Consider the following 21,169-nt stretch of genomic DNA (forward strand, 5'->3'; position numbering starts at 1 on the left):
CAATAAACCATGCTTCATTCACTTATCATTCTTATAAAAATAATGAATTATCATCATCATCGTCATATGAAAATGCCATATCCAATGCATGCACACATTTACTAATAATTGCTAAATGGCATGAGGGTTAACTACTTTACCCTTAGGGCAATTCAATGCATGAGGCTCTTGCGGTCCTAATGGGTGAGCAAAAATAAAACTGAAAAACCGAACCAATTGAAACCAAACTGAAATTTTGGTTAACTAAATTAGTCGGTTCGGTTTTGGTTCAATATTTAAAAAAACCGAAGGTATCGGTTTGGTTTCAGTTAACCAAAACAGAAAACCAGTGATTATTCGAACCAACCGGTATATATATATATATATATATATATTATATTATGTATATTTATATATTTTTTATTTTTTTATACATTATAAATTTATAAATATGCATTATATATAAACATATATATATATTTATAATATATAATATATTATTTATTATTTAAAATATAATATTATATATACTTCTAGTATTTTATTATATATTCGTCTATAATAAATATTGTAAATAATAAAAAACCAAAAGACTGATGAACTAAACCGGTCAACCAGTTAACTGATCGGCTTCAGTTCGATTTCAATTACTGTTTTTCCAAAATCCAATAACCTCAGTTCGATTTCAAAAATTAGCCTACAATTTGATTAACTAAACCATGAATACCCTAATGGTCCTACCAATGCAGGGTTTAGGGAGGGGCGGATGTATACATTTTCATCCAAAAAAATTATTTCCAAGATTTGAACCTTGATAACCTAAGTCGCAATGTAGTAATTAAGACTTAATTTGAAAGGAGTAGTAGTAAAATCAGTAGTTATAGGATGATCCCTTAGCCTTATGGGTGTTGTACAGTTGTGATAGTCACATCTTTCCATGGGCTAGTCATTGAGACTCGTCAAAAATTATTTTGCAAAGAGGTTATCAACTTCTACGGTGGTTGCTGGGGGTAATATATCCAAACTCATTCAATATATTCCATTCATCCAATGTTTTTCAACCCATCTTTGACTCCATCCATCAAACTAGTGACAACATTTTCGGGTTAGGGTTGGCATTTTATTAAAAATTCAATGGATCCATTGCAAAGCTCGAACCCAAAACAGTGTAATTTGTTAATTCGGGCAACCCGACTGGTACCCCCTACTAATTACAACTCTAATATCGATTTACCTTTATTTTGCCATATAGAAAAAGTCATTGATTTTGATCAACAATTTATTCGTCTGAATTATCTGTTTTATTAGTTTGTTGGGTTATTAGGTTTATTTTATTTTATTTTTTATTTTCATGACATCAACCGGTTAAGCCATTGGCCAGGACAATTAAGCCAGTGGCTTGTCTCTCTGAAGAGGAAAATGATTCAATCTCAGGACCGGGTTTATAACAATGAACTCATGTAGGTAACATAGCCCATTTAACCATAAATGGAGCTGCAAATGGTATTCGTCTATCTAAATTGGAACCCAATTAAGTTGATCTAGATTCATTCTGTTTATAGTTGAATTGAGAATAAATCTACCTCAATCGAATCGAATGTGACCTTATGGTATTTTTATAATTGATATGTATGTATCAATAAAGTGGTTTTATCTTTGCTTTTATTCTATTAATAATAATATAAAAATATTCTGACAACTTTTAGCTTAATTTACTCACGATATTCCATGTAAGTATACAGGAATCCAATCTGAATTCGGGGGACAACTCCGGTTTTAATTCCAATATTGATGGATCATATCTGGATTTTAGAATACCCGGTTCTGTATTGTTTTGGGTACTTAATACCCGATTCTACTTGACACGTTTTTCATACCTATCTAAAAACAAGGTATAAACCCAATGTAATCCGAGAATCATCAAATTCCTGTGTGTCTTCTCTGTAAGCAATAAAAAACTAGGCAAATGCTATTGCTAGTATGTGAAGATTTATGGTATGAGAATAAATTGTGGAGCGATTGTGAGTTATAGCATATTTGGCAAGCCGATGGGCTATTCTGTTACAAGAACGAGAGTATATAGAACCAAACAAAAGGCAAATTTCATAACAAGGTTGGAGAGTAAGGCCAAGTCATGGGGAGATTGTGAGTTATAGTGAAGGTTTAAAATTTTGATACATATTGAGCCGTAATGATCGATACGTGTCATAGCGGTGATTTTTCGATATGCCCTTACAGTGGGTGTTTTGGGATAGGTGGACTTTAAACTGACTCCTTTAAAAGATTGAAAAAAAAAAAAAAAAGAAAATTAAAAAAAAGGAGAAACAAGCATTAATATAGGCTAATATGCTTCTACTGCATATTGACCAGTGTCGATATTTTGAACCTTGGTTATAGCATATTTGGAAAGCTGATGGGTTATCGTGTTACAGGAGCGAGATGTATATAGAACCAAGGAAGTTTCCAGAAATGGGGCTTTTGACATGCTGGTGGGCATTATCAAGGTTCAAAACATCTTAATGTATTGGTTTGACAAGAACTTGATACGTGAAACGTGTATAAATCATTTGTTCCGATTCTTTTCGTACATTTCGGCCAATATGAGCCCATATGGAACTGTTTTGGATCTGTATCGACTGACACAGGCCCGAAACAGTTCAGATCTGTATCATTAATCCATATTTAATATTGAATCTCTCATTAATGTTGTTTATTTAAGTCTATTTTTCATTTCATTAATTAGTGAATTACTGCACATTTAAATTTAAATTTAAATTTTAGTGCCTAATTCAAATTCTCTCATTAATTCCTATAACTAATGATCCCTTATCATTAAATTCGTTTTGTTAGTGTAAAAACTTCAAATTTTAGCTATAGCAAGATTTAAACCTTGGTCACTTGATTTTAACAACCACAAGTTTGCTAATGAGCCATGCATATTTGTTTGTTATGATTATATGTATTTTTAATTTTAAGTAAATTTTCACTTTTCTTTACGAGTGACAAGTTTTTTATTAATAAATGTTAGAATTAATTATTAAAATTTATATACTAATAAATATTAAGATTAATTATATTAGTTTTTGAAAATTGACATTCACATTTTAATTTTTTTTTGTTTTTTTACATTTTACTTATTCCGTTATTTTTCAACGGTTACTAATTGTGCCCCGATATGTTACACTTTATATAAACCATTAAATTATGATTTTTTTCATTTAAATGATTTATTTATAATTATATAAAATATGCAAATATAGTTAGTAATATATTTTTAAGATTTATTTAAAATTTTCACCATATTTATGCGTATCTTGTTTTTTCTTCTGTATCCAAAGTGTATCCCAATGCGTCTCTTAAAACTGTTTTTCCAATACGCCTTGCATTTCTTATACTTTGAACCTTGGACATTATGGAGAAAGGGGACTTTGGCATAAACACATGCCATGATTGCACATGCACCCCTGCCCCAATGCCCAACCTACCTACCCACCTACCCCCTTGGCCTCCTTTGTAATTAAAAAGACAAAAAACAAGGAAATCCAATTAAAAAAAAGAAAAATATATAAAAGATTAAACCACAATTAAAAAACAACAGAAAACATTCAATAAATGTTTTTCTTCTTAATCAAGTAGTCAATGACAATAGAAAACACTTAATCAAAACCGTAAAACCCACTTAACAGTTTGATGAGTGAAACAATTTTATTGTGTTCAATATATCATCTTAAAATCAACATAAAACATTTAACGAAAATAAATGTATAAACATAATAAAAAACTAGAATTTACTTACAATATTCAAATTACAACTATTGAACTAATCTAATAAGCAACAAACCACACAATTTTGAACTAGGGGCTAAGGAGATCTTGAAAGTACAAGAAAAAAATATTATTGTATATTAATTTTAAAATTTTTATATTTAGAATCATGTATTAAATATTATTTTTAATTATTAGCATTTTTACTATGAAAATTAGGATACATGTTTAAGCAAAAAAAAAAAAAAAAGGCTCCGCCATGTATGATGCAAGGAGCGCCTAAGATTGCCAATGGTTTGATTTGGTACAAGTTTGTCTTAACCCAAGCTCAATTCAAATAAACTTTGACCATAACCCAATTGGACAAGGATGGAATGACAAATCCGGCCTGACCCATTGAACATGTAGTATACTTATACTTTACCAATGCTATTTTGCACAAATTTGGCAGCACTGCAATTTCAACAACAAATCGGGTTTGGTATAGGTCCACTTCAACCTGAAAATCGGTCAAAAAGTCGATTATGATCGATCCAGTCCTAAACTAATAGATAGGTGTGTCAACGGTATTCGAAATTCTGATTTAATTCGAGATTCGACATAATAAAAATCAAATTCGGATAATTTGAATTTTAATCAGTCGAATTCGGATATGATCTAATTTGATTTAAAAATATTTGAATTGGATCAATTATTTAATTCTTATATATAATATAAAATGTTTAAATATTTTATATATTTATATATATAATAATTAAATTCTATAAATAATTATATATTTATATACTTTAAACAAATAAAATAGTTATTTATATATTTATAAATTACCTAAAATAATTTTCAATGTGCATTGAATACCGAATTGAATTCAGATATCAAATTTTTTAATCGGATACAAATTCGAATTCGAATTCATATATCAGATTGCGTTAATGCGGGTCTACCGGCTAACCTGATCCAGCGGCACCCATTGGGTATCCCGTGAACCCGAACCATGCAAACAACCTACTAGGTGTTTTGCAGTTTTGCTTGTTAGGCGGGCAGGGTCAAGGATTGCAGCTCTGATGTCCCACTCATTGCATGAGAGAACTGAAAATCTGGCATCTGTGTTGTGCCATGAAGTCAACAAATGTGAATACAGCGGCCTGTCCGATGATCATTCCTTCTACTGTGCCAAATGGGTAGGACCATAAAATGGGTCTCACAAGTCATGGATTCAGGTCAAGCTCGAATCCTTACAGTGAGATCCATGCAAACCCCTTCAATTTTATGGATAGGATGGTTGGACACAGCATGGCTCTAATTCTGGTTCGCACAACCGGACCCGTACACGACCCAAATATAAATCGGATTATGAACCCGACCTGCTCCACTTTTTTGTGGTTGAGGTTGGTGGTGGCAAGCCAAGTGCACGTTGACGCTGCTCACCATCATATTGCAAAAAGTTTTCAACGATTCTGGGGAAGCGGGCCCCACATTACATGGGATTCCGTCAATGACAATACGGCAGAAGTCTACCGTGAAATTGGTGTCGGTCAAGCCTCCCCAAGACTAACAGACTTTGACGCCGTGATCTCCTCTCTCTCTAGACTAAAGTGCCATGACACCGTCATCAACGGTGGACGATGCGTCAGCGACGAAAGTGGCAACTGAATAGGATTCATCAATTCCTTAGATTCAAAGAATCCCGAAACCCGTGGTGTTTTTGCGCGAGAATCGTTACCCGTACGACTCACTGTCACTGTGGGAGCTCGTCACGGGTTCATAAATAAGTAGGTGGAACTAATCTTCATAAGACAATAATACCCTCCTTCATTTCCTTAAATTTTAATTTGCATGATGGACCGAGTCGCCAACCACCCACACAGATTGGAGGATCTCGATGGGAACCGAGATCTTGATAAAATCTTATAAAATTCAAGTTTTGAAAAAAAATATCCACGTCAGTTACCACTTACCGATTATCACATCTACGGGGGCTCAGCAGTAATAAGATCCAACTACAAGGCTATTTTCGTAAAAAAACTCTTTTTCTAAAGAAAGTAATAAATAAGCTCTACATTGGTCAATTTTTGTGTAAATAGTCTCCACTGTTTTTGTCTTTTATTCTAGATTCTCCAAATAGAATCTTTGATTTTTAGATTTAACAACATAAGGGCATTTTAGTTCATAAAAAACTAAATTTACAACAAAAAAAAAATATAGAAAAAACTTATTTCTTTGTCAATATTTCATTTATAACGTTTACCAATTAATAATCAAAAGAAAAACGAACAAATATGGATACACACGATGCAGAATTCTGAATTTCAGTCCCTTATTAGTAGCCCTCTCCCCTTATAAATCACATTCTGTCCGTGAATTTGACATTAATTTACGGTCAGGATGCATTCCCCCTATACTTTGGAGTTAATCTGGGCTGATTGGTCATTCTCCCAAATAAAAACGTATATGGGAAATTGGGAAACGGAGTTTGTCTTACGTCACAGCCTGTTATCCGAACTTTATGTGATCCGTCATCATGATCCGTCGCAAGTCCGATTCCAAACCGTTGTGGGCCTTAGTACATGAATCTGATGCGGCAGATTCCTATATCGCCTCCATCTATCTTATGTATACAATATTGATTCCAATCCAATGACTTTGGAACATAGTACTCTACGTCACATTAATAAAACTCGGATGCACCATAACAGTCAACATGCTAGTCACTAGGGTCCGGACCCCAGACCGACAATCTCAGAAACGGATGAGAACCGGTAACCCGTACTTACTCACTCCATTAATGAATTCCTTTCCATCTAACCTTCTCTTAGGATAATACTCAGCTACTACACCCGATGCACAGTTCCCACCAGTCAATGGACCCAGAACTAATCCCAACCATCCGTATCATTCCACGTGCACCCATCTCATTTAACAAGTCAACAAGCTCCCTTCGGTCTTCCGTCTTCCCTTCCCTGTTCGCAACCATCATTCATTCATTCACTCGCTAATAAAAAGCAATTCCATCAAGACAATTTTATTATCATTTCTACTTTTTCGTTTTTTCCACGCTTCTCTTCTTATAAAAGGATTACCTACTCCTCCACTCTTCTCTGCGCCCTTTTATTTTCATCTCTCACTCACCTCCTCCCTCCGTCTCTCTGTATCTTGCTCCTCCGTCCACCATGTCTCTCCTCAACGATCTGATCAACCTAAACCTCAGCGAAACAACTGAGAAGATCATAGCAGAGTACATATGGATTGGTGGGTCCGGAATGGATATGAGAAGCAAAGCCAGAGTGGGTGTTCTGCTTTTTTTTTTCTTCTGCTCGATCTCTTCTTTCATTCATGGGGTTTTTATACTCTTATTCATATGTTTTCCTTTCATTTTCGGTATTTCTTTTGTGTGTCAGACTTTGTCGGGGCCGGTAACTGACCCACAAAAACTACCCAAGTGGAACTACGACGGATCGAGCACCGGACAAGCTCCTGGGGAGGACAGTGAAGTGATCCTGTAGTAAGTGTTAATCAACGCAGACCCTTGAATTGATTCGTCACTGTGATCATCGTGAAGCTTGCTTAGCAGTCAAATTTCAAACAAGTGACGATCTCACTTACTTTTCTACTTTTTTCGTTTTCTATGGAACTAGTCCTCAAGCGATCTTCAGGGATCCATTCAGGAGAGGAAACAATATTCTGGTAAGGGATCCATCCGCATAGCTTGATTCTGTTAAAAAGTTTGTGTAATTCTAGTGGATGGATTCGGTAATAAAGAAGGGAGCGGGCTTGTTTTGGTAATTTCAGGTTATGTGCGATGCCTACACGCCAGCTGGTGAACCGATCCCTACAAACAAGAGATATAATGCGGCCAAGATCTTCAGCCACCCCGATGTTTCTGCTGAGGAGCCCTGGTAATATTTTATTTAATTATTTTTCTTTTTTCAATAAAGGTACCTTGTTGGAGGGGTGTTTTAGTCATTACCGAGGGGCTTTTCTGTCCCTGGCCTTTTTTTCGTTTACACTTTACACTGTCGGTCTTGAGATAGAAGATGCCATTAATGGAGAATTATTGGATATTATTCCGTTGGGCCCATGGACTCATCTCGTATGCCTATTATTCGTTAAATTTACCGACTGAATCTTTCATTGATTACCAAAATTCGCGAGTGAGCCGGCAGATTCCTAGTGGTGGAGGCATCGTGTCTATCTGGAACAGATCGAGGCCGGTCTGGAGCTGGCTGGGCTGACGCATCTGAAGCGTATCAACTCGGCGCGGGCGGTGGAATGTTTTGGGTTGCCGGGCTTTCTCGCGCGGACGTGGATTGTTAAGCGCATGGTGCAGTTGCACTGGGGTCTGTGGCATAGAAATAAATAGATGGGGAGGACAGGATTGGATTGTCTGGGTGGGTTTTGGATTGGTCAGTTCAATTATAACCTGCTAAGTGAGCTGGCATTAGTCCTTTGGGCTAAAGGGGATACAGAGTGTCACCTGCCCACAACCAGATAATACGACCCAACGTTGGCTGAATGTCAGCTTGGAAATGAGTGCAAGTTTCGATTTCACTGTTTTTTTTTTTTTTTTTTTTGTGTGTTTTGTATACTTTTTATTGCATTTTATTTATTCATGAACCTTTTGGAAGGGAAGGTGGAAAAAAAGTACGCAAAAGAAGTGGGAAAAGAGGACCCTGAGTAGATTTAGCATCATATGATGGATCTGCAGTTTAATGGGTCCCATCTGTCCCAAATAGTCGATCAAATTTTCATCAGGTGGTTGCTGATCATGCTGATTTTTGGTGGAGGCCCACTAATTTGTGGGACCTCCATCTCCCTGTGGTCTTATGAATATTTTACACATTGGAAGCTATGATATCCCCAAAGCTCAACCAGCAGAGCAGTCTTGGAAAGTGGTACCACTTGGGCTTGACTGCCTATCCAGTGGCACAAAACACAATTAGTTGTTTTTGGTTTATCCTTGCAAGTGGTACCACTTGACAGTTAAGCTGGCTTTTATTTTATGGGTAATAGGGGAGTGGTGTGACCTAAGTTATTAGCAAATAATTTATGGGGGGTGATGGCAGAATTCGGAGTATGTTGAAAAAGAGAACAGGATAAGGCAGAATTATAGACAATGCCCTTTCAAGTAGAGATACCCATTTAAGCTATGGATTGACCCTCTATTATTTAACAAATCTCGCTTGGAACATTTTTCTACTTTTATCTGCTTAGAGGGTGAAACTGGATCTGGTAGTGGTAGGCACTACCGGTGGGCACATGGGTGGGTTGAGGGTATTTATGGAATAGGCTTTATAAAAATTACCGTGTGCTTAGCACCAGGTGTGCTCACCTGTATGTACTGTATCCGGACTAACACATCGAATGCATCTTCGTTTTTTTGGGTTGACGTCACTAAGTTTTGTGCACTTACATGGTTTTATTTTTTCTTTTATTTTTTTTAATTTTTTTTTTAAAATTTTTCCTGAGAATGACACTTGCATGATTTAAAGGCTTGTGGGTTGTGGCTCGGAATTGCTATAGCGTTGCTCTCATGAGCACCCCTACTAACAAAAAAATGTCGTCCTTTTGCTTTGTTAGCATATTCTTCTATTGTGTAGTGTTTAAAAGTGGTGCTATTCAATGCTTTAACAAGTCTTTTCTTTGACCAGTGAACAGTTGTTTTCTTATCCTTTTTCAGACCTGGACTTTTCTCATGCTTGTGTCTTTTGGGGCTTAGGTATGGAATTGAGCAGGAGTATACTCTTCTTCAAAAGGATGTCCACTGGCCCATTGGATGGCCTGTTGGTGGCTTCCCTGGCCCACAGGTATGGATATCTCATTATTCTGCTCTAGCAATGTTGTTGTGATTTGTGAATATGCCTGTGTGACGGTCTTACGATATGGTTATCTGGTAGAAACTTGTGTCATGTGTGGCTTGGGCTGCTCCCTTTTAATAATGATTTAAGTGGCTGAATTGAATGACTTAATTATTGTATTTTAGTAGATGGAGTAGTCTTTAAGGTCGTAGTAAAATATCTAAGGTCATACTTTTCGACCCAACGTGTCATTCAGTCATTGAGGGGCTCACAGCCTACTTAATAACTTGTTCACTAACTAAAAGACAGCAATAAATTGATTTTTGGGATCTACCACTCCCATCTGTTATCAAATGTCTCCACGCTCTTGCTATCTCATGATGATTAATGTGTATGCATTTGCATGGCAATCATGTCTTAGTGGCCATTTGGTAACAGCTGGAGTGGCTGAACTGAAAATCGTATTGTTTTCTCTTTTGTGAACAAGTGTTTTAAGAAGGTTGTGGGCTCGTCGATGGCTGAAGCTGAAGTTGGGTTGCTAAACATACCCATGAATATTTCATTATTAATCATTTTATCTACTAAAAAGATAAAGCAACAAGTTGTTTTGTCTTTTTATTAATAAGTTGGTAATAATGTCTTGGTAAACATTTGGTAACAGCTGGAGTGTCTGAATTGAAAAGCTTATTGCTTTGTTCTGTAGTGATAAAGTTTTTCAAGGTGGTTGTGCGCTCCTTAGTGGTTGAAACTGAAGTTGGGTTTATTGCCATACACTAAAGAGAAAGTAATAAGTAATTTTATCATTTTGTGGATTAATTGGGAATCATGTTTTAGCAACCTTTTGGTAACAGCTGGAGTGACTGAATTGAAAGACTTGTTGCTTTGTCTTTTTGTGAATAAGTATTTTAACTAGGTTGTAGGCTTAAATGGCCGAAGTTGAAGTTGTGGGTTGATTACCATACTCTTGAATAATTTATCATTCAATCAAGACTTGGTAACTGTTTTGGTAACAGCTGGAGTGGCTTAACTGAAAAGATTATTTCATTGTCCTTTTGTGAATAAGATTTTTAATGTGGTTGTGGGCTCAGATTACTATATCATTAAATATTTCATTATTTAATCATTTTGTCCACTAAAAGGCATTAATAATTTGTTCAATTCAACAACTTCAGCCATAATCAAAGGCCCTTAGTGTGTATTTATAATCAGTGTTACGATTTTAATTCAAAATGTTTTGAAGTTTCTAAAGGAAAAGTTCTCTGCAATGAGAAGTTTTATGCAATCGGTCTTCTAAAAGATATTTATTGTCACAACAGCCTCAATTATTTGCTTATGAGTGATGTAAATGCCATTAGATTGTTCTTATTTACACGCAAATCACATGAACAATTTTTTGACATTCAAAGCTTGTGACATAGCTCGGTATTCATAGCAATCTAATTGAATAAGCAATTCATATGGTTTGTACATTTGTGCTTATGTAGGGACCATACTACTGTGGTGCGGGAGCTGACAAGGCATTTGGGCGAGATATTGTAGATTCTCACTACAAAGCTTGCCTTTATGCTGGAATAAACATCAGTGGGATCAATGGAGAAGTTATGCCGGGCCAGGTTTGGATGACTTGTTTTGTTTTGTCAAATGCCTTATAACAAAATCTCTCTCTCTCTCTCTAGAATAAGGATTTCAGAGAGGAAAATGTTATACAGCTTTTGTGGGTCATGGGAATGTAGTTGTATTGGCTTAGAATATTTCAAGGAATGTGGTTTCTTTTGCTGTTTATTATGCTATGTTTTTACCATTTTACCACATTGATGTCATATACATTGCCTATAGGCAATGGCTCAGTTAATTCACCTTTTTCTGCTACAAAACTACATCAAATTACCGTTTCGAATAATTCATTATCTGCTGTCATTTAAGACGTAAACTGGATAAAATAGTCATATCCACATCCAGAGCTATATTGAATACAGATTACAGAAGATGGATTAGTAAGAGCTATATGTTTTAAATTGATTAATACTGCTATTGTTGGTTGCAACAGTGGGAATTCCAAGTAGGCCCTGCTGTTGGTATTTCTGCTGGTGATGAATTATGGGTGGCTCGTTATATTCTCGAGGTATCTTGAAAATTTGGTGAAATATTTCTTCTCTTTAATACTAAATGGTATTGTGATTGTTGGTATACCTCACCTATTATTTTCTCTAATGCTTGTTGGTTGCTTGGTAAAACAGAGGATTACGGAGATAGCAGGAGTTGTTCTTTCATTTGACCCCAAACCAATTAAGGTATGCTTTGAATACACCTTTTTTTCATGTGGTGCTATCTTATAACTAAAACCCTTTAATCATTAAATTAATCAAAGTAAATTTCGACTGAACTTCTAGTGTGTAAAAGCTCGATAACTTTCAATAGACTGTGTTCTATCATTTATCAAAAAAAAAAAAAGATTGTTTTCTGTCTGCAAATTTTCGAACTTGTTGCCATTTATACTACATCGTTCAATGTTCATTCTAAAATTTAGTTTAATTTCCTATTTCTGAAAGCTTAGGGTTTTGATTTTTTACAAGCAGACATGGCATTTTATTGTTATTGTTCAATAAGGATAAACCCTTACATAATAAATGTCCTTTTTAATATATCAATTACCATCCTTTGTTTTCTAATTTAATTAAATTTCATATTGCATGATGCTAATTTGTGGCTTTTAGTTTATCTTATTCTGGGATATCTAATCATCATGCTTACAAGTAGACCAAATAATGCGTTGTTTCACGGTATTTACGGGTAGATGCACATCGATGCTGTTAATTTCTGGATATTAATTGAGTGTTTTTTCCCTTCCAAGTAGGATTTAAATCACAAATTAATTTGTGGTTTGCTTGTTCTTACTTAATCCAACTTTGAATGGAAAACAGGGTGACTGGAATGGTGCTGGTGCTCACACAAACTATAGGTATATATCATTTCATTCTTTTTTTTCATAGGACATTGCAGTTCTGTTTTTTTTTTTTTTTTTTTTCATCATCAGGATTAGAAGATTCCGAAACCATTTGTATGGTTTTTGTTGTTGTATTCACTTTAATCAGCACCAAGTCCATGAGGAATGATGGCGGGATTGATGTGATCAAGAAGGCAATTGAGAAGCTCGGTTTAAGGCACAAAGAACATATTGCAGCTTATGGAGAGGGTAATGAGAGAAGGTTGACAGGTCGCCATGAGACTGCTGACATCAACACATTCTCTTGGGTATGTCTGAAAATGGGTTTCTTGTTTTTTATTTCTTTAGATTATATGAATAAGAAAAAATGCATCTTCCTGTGAGCATGGCCATAAAAACATGACACGTGGTTTAAGCAGAACAACTTTGAATAATTCAGGGATTGACATCACTTCTGATTTTTGCATTAGCACTAGGATACATACGGTGCCACAGGTTTTATCTTGTAAATTGTTAAGTGGCACAAATTTCATGTCTAGTGAGTACACTTGGGATAAATTTCATGCTAATGTTATGTTTGTATTGCAAAAGACTTATTTAGGTTATGTTTGTGATATTTTCAGCTGATCACCCTCAAATTGTTTAGGTTGCTTGGTCAAATTTTTATTCAGTCTAACTCTTCCTTGAAATTGCAGGGTGTTGCAAATAGGGGTGCCTCTATCCGTGTTGGCCGGGATACTGAAAAAGCCGGCAAAGGTGAGAATGAATAAATTTCTACTACCATGCTTCAAATTAGTTCTGTCATCCTCTTTTTCTTTGGGGTGGTGTGGAGCGGTCTCTGTTCTTGGGTACCTGTTACTCCGTGAATATGGGGTAAATCCTTATGCCTACACTGGTGAACCTTTCTACTCTGCTTTGTAGGGCTGTCCATGGGTTGGGTTGGGTCGGTTTAACACATTTTGTTCAATCGACCCAACCTGGTCGGGTTATTAAATGAGTAAACTGAAACTGACCTGCCATTAAACAAATTAACCCAAACATGAAGGGTCGGTTTGGGTCAGTTTATTGGCTTAATTGGTCGGTTTAACATTGGATTCAAAACTTTAGGACTCCTATTTTCCTATTTGGTATAAAGCATACATTAGAGAGTAGAACTCTCTTTTACTCGTTCCAAAAATGCAAGAAGCTAAGACTCTAAGTCTCCAATCTCAAAGACTCCCATCAAATGAGAAATTTTCCAAGTTTGGCAAGTTTAAAGGTGTAGGGATTTTGCTTGCAATGCTTGCTAATCCTAAAATGGTTTTTGAAAATTTGACTCAAATTATGTATTTTCCCCCCATATTCAATGTTTCCTATTTAGTGTAAAATTTTCAACTCAAAAAAAGGAAAACAATCCTAAAGACGAAAGTAATTCCCATTTAGCTAATGCTTTATTATTTTTTAATGTTAAAAATAAGTAGATAACTAGAAAGAAGAAACTAGAATAGGTATTACTTGATTAGGGAAAGACTAGGAAATTAAAAAGTAAATCAACTCAGTTTGGTTCAGTTTGGTTTCGGTTCACACATGAAAACCGAAATTGAATCGAATTATCGGCTTATTTCTCTACAAAACTCGAAGCTGACCAGTGGTGATGAAAAACTGACCAAATTGGATTGGGTTGGGCTGGTTTATTCGGTTTGGCATTCTTTGTGAACAGCCCTACTGCTTTTCAATTGAGGATCAATGCAATTAATTAGCTTGAAAAGATTTGCATCTTTTTGGGAATCATGACTACTATGAATCATTATCATTACTGATAGAAATCCATTACAAAGAGTTTCTTCATAATAAGTGAAAGGCTTGTTTTGTTTTGGCTATAATGGTACTGATCTGAGTTTCATTGGTGTAATGCACGAACAGGATACTTCGAAGACAGAAGGCCAGCATCGAACATGGATCCTTATGTTGTCACCTCCATGATCGCAGAAACTACCATTCTCTGGAATCCGTAGGAAAGTAGGAAGATTTAGAAAGGAGAGGATTAATAATGAATTTATGAGTGTTATGCTCCCTTTAGATCTCTCTTTTGTATTGTGCAACCCTGTTTGGGTTGTTTCCATTTACCGGTCATGTCTTATTAGCTTTGTGAGATGTTTCTCTTATTGGTGTTTGATTGTTTGAGGACCAAAATATGTCCTTACAAATAAATGGTTGTTGGAAACTGGTGCTTGATTGTAAATAGAAGTAGAATTAGAAATAGGAAACCGTCAATCAGGGAAACCGGAAGAAAAAACAGTGTTGCCAAAAAGAGCTACCGAGGATAAAAGGAAATAATCCAAAACTTCCCTCTGAGAAGGTGATAATTTTTCATCCACTTTTTAGATGCCTCCAGATACCCCTCTTATCTAAAACATTTTAATTTACACAAGTGTCATTCATTACACAACAAGATTAGGTAGTGGCGCACAGGTATTCACATCCCACATTAGTGATGCATAAGAACCACTGTTACAGGCTCATGAGTCTTGACATTGAACTCAAACCGCTCATTCACATTTCTTGCTTATGACCCTTGTCTGGAATTGCTAGATTTGATGGCTGTGTAAATCTTAGGATGGTAAGAACTTAAAGAAACCAGTGGCCTCATGATAATGCAAGTATTTGTCACTATTAAATCTTTGATATTACATACATGCATTTGCCCCACCACAAATTTTTGTTTACTATCAGAAGCTTGCTCTGGTTACTTGATTTATTCTTTAATGTGATAGCTAGATGCTTCAATTGAGGGCCCTTTTATGAGTGCAGAGCTGAGCATTCAATTAGCTGCTTTGAAGAGCTCCGGATAAGCTATTTAAAGATGCTTAAACAATTTAAAATAAGGAAAAATTACAAAGACCCCCTTGTACAATGGGGCCAGTGATAAAGACCCCTGTACTTTTACCATGCAACCAATATCTCTGTACTTTAATTTGTGGCAAAGACCCCTAAGCTTTCACTGTGCAACAAATGGCTCCGAGTTGCTAAGCCAGATGAACAAATGCATTAAATTATCAAAGTACTCATATGAACTTTATTTATTTTCTTTTCATTTCCCTTTTTTCTTAAACCCTGATTTAACCTAATCTCAAAGTTACTTTGAAAGAAGTGTAACTCAAGCAACCACAAAATAAATGAGAGGTAGCAAAGAAAAAATTTTTGAATTATTTCTTTAATTAATTTGAAATTATTACATGCTATGAAGCCTTAAACATTGATTTTTTGAATAAGCTTTCATGAATTCAACTAATGATTAAAATTTTCAAGTGCTTCTATAATATTATGTGGGAAGTCAATCAAACAAATTGAATTCCAAATGTCTATTCTAGTATTAGAGATAGCAAAACAAAACGAAAAAGAAAGAGAAAAAACCATCAATAATTGAACTATTGATTTTAGTTCCAAACCAAATATTAAAGTATGGCATTTACAGCATAGTTTTAAAAGGCTCATGAGGTGGGGCCAAAGGCCTAAGCCTTGAGGCAAGGCTAAGATAAAAAGGCCTCGCCTCAGCAGACTTAAACCCCACCAACAATGTCAGCCTTGAGTTGTTTGAGGCTTACGGCTTTAGGCCTTTAGCCTCAAAATGTTCAAGGCTTAGGCCTTAACTATTCAGCATGCTAATGTGGAATATGAAGGTTTACATAGGGGCAAACATAAATTTAGACAAAAAAAGCCTTGTTTTGTATATATTGGTATAATGAGCAATATATATATATATATATATATATATATAACAAAAAAAATGCATATAAAATCTGTAATAAAATAGCTTGCTTTATTATTCATGCTTTATTCTTACCCCTTTTTAAGGTATTTAAAAAACTCTTTGTAATAATTAAATAATATAAAACTAACATTGTACAATTAAAAAAACTGAATAAAAAGGTATGCATGGTTTAAAGTGTTGATACTCAATACATTCCTTTCAACATATTGGGGTGTATGGATACTTTGAACCATGAATCCATGTCTAGTATATCATACAAGTCATATAAGATCCTAATTTTATGTTTTGATGTCTTTATTGTTTATGGATTATATATTTTTCTTTTTATGCTCAAGGCCTATGCCTCAAAACGCCGTGAGGCTTATGCCTTGCTCCTATGAGACATAATTGCCTCATCTCCCGCCTTTAGCCTTTTAAAACCTTGATTTATAGATATAGAAGTCCACCAACATCCATCATTTACAAGAATCAATCGTTGTTTTGGTCACCAGTATCCATGGCGATTTGGTCATAGATGTCTTCTCATCATTCAAATAAATAAGAATTGGATAGTTTAAGGGTTTAAAAATTTTAAATAGTTGAATGAGAGAATCTTTTCTGAAGATTATTGACGGAATGCTAATAGAGGGGGGTTCTTTGTCTAATGGCTAAAGTTTAAGGGGTGTTTGTCACAAATTAAATTATATGGGGGTCTTTATCATTGACCCCATAGTATAGGGGGTCCTTGTAATGTACCCTCAAAATAATAAAACGATTCATGCATTTGTTGATTTGGGCCATTTGGATATTTCACCAAACACAACTTATAGTTTGTCCGTGTGCCAAACCTAGAAATTGTGCCAAACTTAGAGTCCACTAGAGTTGAAGTTTTTTAATCTTCATTAAATTCCTTTTTCTTTCCAAAACCTAAGAATTCCTTAAATCAATCCCATTTGCAATTTGAGTGGATTGGATGATACTATAAGCAAATATCAAAAAGAAAGTAGGGAATATTTACAATCTTAGAGGGAAAGGCTTTCATAATTCATTCCTAGTTTTTCATATTGCGATGAAAAATCTAATTGTCAAAAGGAGCTTGGATTTTGAGGTTGGTGTTGAGATTGGATTCAGTATTCACAAAACAGTGCTTAGATCGTACTCACAACTAGCTGTGCATTGGGAATATCTCCCGTCAATAAAAATATTCGAGTATGGAGATATTCCAAAAAATGGTTGCAAGTGGCTATGAGTATGTTGTGAGCACTATCTTGTGAGTATTGAATCAAATGAAGTGATGAACATCCTTTATGGTATTGGGAGAAGGCATATCCGGGATGGCTTGGATTATTTCTGGGTTGGCCTCAATCCCCCATTGAGTCACCATGAATCCCAAGAATTTATCTAAATTCATGCCGAAAGCATTTTTGGTTAGATTTAACTTCATCTATTGTGGCAAAAGTTGCTTGAGACTTTTTCCAAGTTAGCTTGGTGTTGCTTTTCTTTAAGGCTTTTAACCAACATGTCGCCTACATAGGCCTCAATGTTCCTACCAATCTAGTCATTGAACATCCTATTTACCTACTGTTGGTATGTTGCATTAGCATTTTTCTAGCCAAGGGGCATCACCTTGTAGCAATAGAGCCCTCGGTCAATAATGATGGTGGTTTTCTCTTGGTTTGATGGATGCATCTAGATCTAGTTGTATCCCATGAATGCATCCCTAAAGTTAAGCATCTTGTGGCTTAAGGTGGCAACGACAAGCTTATATATCCTTTTGGATAGACCTTATTGAGGTTGGTGAAGTTGTTGCATATCCTCCACTTCCCAATGGCCTTCGTTACCATCACGGCGTTCTCCAACTAGCTTGAGTATTTCACTTCTTGGATGAAGTCTAGAGTGAACAGTTTGTTGACCTCTCTCATCAACTACCACCTCTTTAAGGTATAGATCCTCTTCTTCTATTGTATAGGTTAGTGGCACGAATCGACATTAAGATGATGGGCCATCATTTTGGGGTCGGTCCTGGGCCTATTTGAATCAAACCCTCAATACGCCCACCGTGTTATGTTTAAAGCTTTTCTAGAAATTCTAGGTTGTTAACGGCAAGAGCTTTTTGAGAGGTTGCGCCTCTTCTTTAACATTGTAACATAGCATTGTCAAGTGGTGCGTTGGTCTCCTTAGGCTTTTCCTATGTCGTCCTTATTGGAGAACTTCAGTGCAAGGTGTTACATGGGCATTGAAGCTTTCAATTTGTTCAATGTTGAGGGGTTGATGATGATGTTGTACGGTGATGGATCCTTCACTATTAGGAAGTACATGAGTAGTGTGGCCTTCTGCTTTCCTTTCACAATCATGAAGTGGTAAATTGATCTTCCCTTTCGGCTTTGTGGTGTCACTAAAGAAGTCGACCAGGGAGTATTCACTATCTATAAACACTTTTTTTTTTTAATTTTTATCCTCTGGAAGGCCTCATCAAAGCTGATGTCATTTGAGCTTCCTATGTTGATGAGGTTTTTACGCACTTCGAAGTTGTTGATGTTTATAGAGATCACCTATACGTCTTTGTGCGATGCCTGAACTCCTTCCAAGTCATCCTTGGTGAATGCGATGTGGGTGTTTACCTTTGACTTCTTTTGAGGTTGGCCTTCCATCTGGTTCATTTGAGCATAGACCTTCTGAGACAAAGAGTTCTCCCCCTATTGTTGGCCTTCAGATATCATTATAATGACTCCAACAAGAGGGGATCTAGGTCATCAGACACGTTAGTGCAGCCTTGGTTGTTCCTACAACAGCCATGATGGTCAATGATGTACCCTTTTATATGGTTCTAGAGGTCCTTGCAATCTTCCATGTCATAGTCGTGGTCCTTGTCGAACTTAGAATACTTGTCATAGGTCCTCTTGTTTACCTGGGGCTTCATCTTCTTAGGCCATTTGATGAAGCGCTAGTCTTGAACTTGCATGAGGATCCCAGCATGAGGTGTATTAAGGGGTGTGAAGTTCCGGAATATTGGTGGGGGAATCCTCGGTCTGTGCTCCTGATGTCGGTCCAACGTCTTCTTGTCTCGGTTGAAGTGGTGGTCATCACACTCTTTGTGCTTCTGGTCACATCTTTCTTCTTTGCCCTCTTTTCAAAGGATGAATTGAACCATGAGGCTCAGAGGCCATGCATTAGGGTGGCCTTTACTATGGATTAAATGTAGCGTTTGGACTTGGATAGACTCGAATCTTGCCCCACAGACTCAACTGCATGAGGTTGGCAACCGTTTTGTAGTGTCACAGGTTGTTCATGAATTGTGCTAAGAAAAGTCCTCGAACATGCTCTAAGATATAATAGAATAAGGTGGTAGTGTAGAAACCACCATGGAGCTGGTCCTTGAGGGTGGAGATGAATGCCTTGCATATCAATGCATTCAATGGCCCGTTGGTGCATGGCAATGTTAGCGTATTGATAATATCCTGGGCGAAGACCGACTCCATGCTAATGCAAGCTCCTCTGGCGTGTGTGTGGCGATTTAAGTGATTCCTTTCGGGCTTGTTTAGGTGCTCACACATGTCTTGGATCTCATAGCTGATGTCCGCATGTTGGATAGACCTAAGGGAGTGAGTGTGTCGGTCCTTGACCAAGTTGTGTGTTTTCTTTTGAGTCTTCGTAATGGAAAATTCATTCTAGTCTTGCGTCTGGGTTTGTCTATCACCATGCCCTTTGTAGTCCTACCTTGAAGGATTAGTTGGAGCTCTTCAACTTGTTGATGAAGAAAATTGAACTCCTCCTACTTCACTGGTTGGTGCCGGAGGTCTTGATGTGGTGAGATGCACCTTGTATGGGAGCCCATGGAGGGAGAGTGATTGCTAGATCAGTCAAATATTTTCTTGGAGACATTGTCATTGGGATGTATAGAGAAGGAAATAAAAGCTTTTTGTGTCACTTCCCACAAATGGTGCCAATATGATGTTGTTCGAGCTAAGGTGGATGAATAGCAGATAAGTGCCATGATGAGTTGGGCGAGTTGAGGTGGATTCGATGATTTGCAAAGACAAAAGTCAAAGTCCCCGAGGTGGTTCCTTGGAGAGGAGCACTCTGGCGCTCAAACTAGTAAGGAATCTAAAGAGATCGGATAGGCTAAGATAGTGTAGACGAACTGGTCATAGTCGAGAAAAACTAGAGAGCGAGAGCTAAAGTAGGAGCACTAGAATGATAGAGAGAATGGAAGAAGAAAATATTTTTGTTGGTGTTACCACATAAATACCTATGAGATAGTGTTGGTTCCATGCTCCTTGCAAGTATTGTCCACGTAATTGTCCATGTGGCGGTTCAGCCATAGTGGTTTACATGCCCCCATTTGGTAGTAGCTTGGGTGACCTAGTCCAAGCCCAGGCTAACCCAACCCAACATTTTATGAGTTGGGCTTAGGTTTTTGGTCCTTGGGTTAAGCTTGTGCCCATAACCTTGAGTTTCTTTTTTTTTTTGGTAGCATAAGCCCCAAAAAACATGCATGTAGTAAGTGTAGAAGGATAGTTCTATGAAAATGTGAAGTTTCAATATAGTAAAGGTAAACGACTTATAAATTAAGGCGTGTTGGTGATATTTTCCTTAAGGCTGCATTTGGAAACGATGCAAATGGAGTGTAAAATTGTACTCTGGTTCATTTTTGCTTGTGTTTAGCAACATTACTTTTATGCATTGACAAACATTTTCCAATGCATATTTACATTGATAATACGATGTAAAGGTACATCAATAAAAAAGAAGTAAATTTGCATTCAAGTGGGCTTTTGTTAAAAGAAGGCATATGCTTTATTGGAATTCGTGTTTGCATCCACTATAGCTAAAAGTCTATTTGGCAAGAAATCGATCCACAAGACATGTAAAAATCGAGTACTCCGTTTCTTTTCGTATGTATCGACCAATACGGGCCCGTATCTGGCTGTTTTGGTACAAGCCCGAATACAAACT

General features: G+C 36.5%; 1 protein-coding gene across 1 annotated transcript; it reads left to right on the forward strand.

Moving 5' to 3' along the window:
• Positions 1–6,851: 6,851 nt before the first annotated feature.
• On the forward strand, positions 6,852–14,686 carry LOC148864190 (glutamine synthetase nodule isozyme). The gene is made up of 12 exons (XM_088974367.1): positions 6,852–7,028; positions 7,143–7,246; positions 7,380–7,428; positions 7,534–7,640; positions 9,461–9,548; positions 11,024–11,152; positions 11,587–11,661; positions 11,777–11,830; positions 12,461–12,498; positions 12,632–12,791; positions 13,179–13,239; positions 14,386–14,686. The coding sequence occupies exons 1-12, from the start codon at positions 6,915–6,917 to the stop codon at positions 14,475–14,477; spliced, it is 1,071 nt and encodes a 356-aa protein (XP_088830493.1). The 5' UTR covers positions 6,852–6,914; the 3' UTR covers positions 14,478–14,686.
• Positions 14,687–21,169: the final 6,483 nt, after the last annotated feature.

The sequence above is a fragment of the Nelumbo lutea genome, chromosome 3 (genome assembly GCF_056320005.1).
Source record: "Nelumbo lutea isolate HS-2025 chromosome 3, American lotus-T2T, whole genome shotgun sequence".
NCBI classification, from domain to species: domain Eukaryota; kingdom Viridiplantae; phylum Streptophyta; class Magnoliopsida; order Proteales; family Nelumbonaceae; genus Nelumbo; species Nelumbo lutea.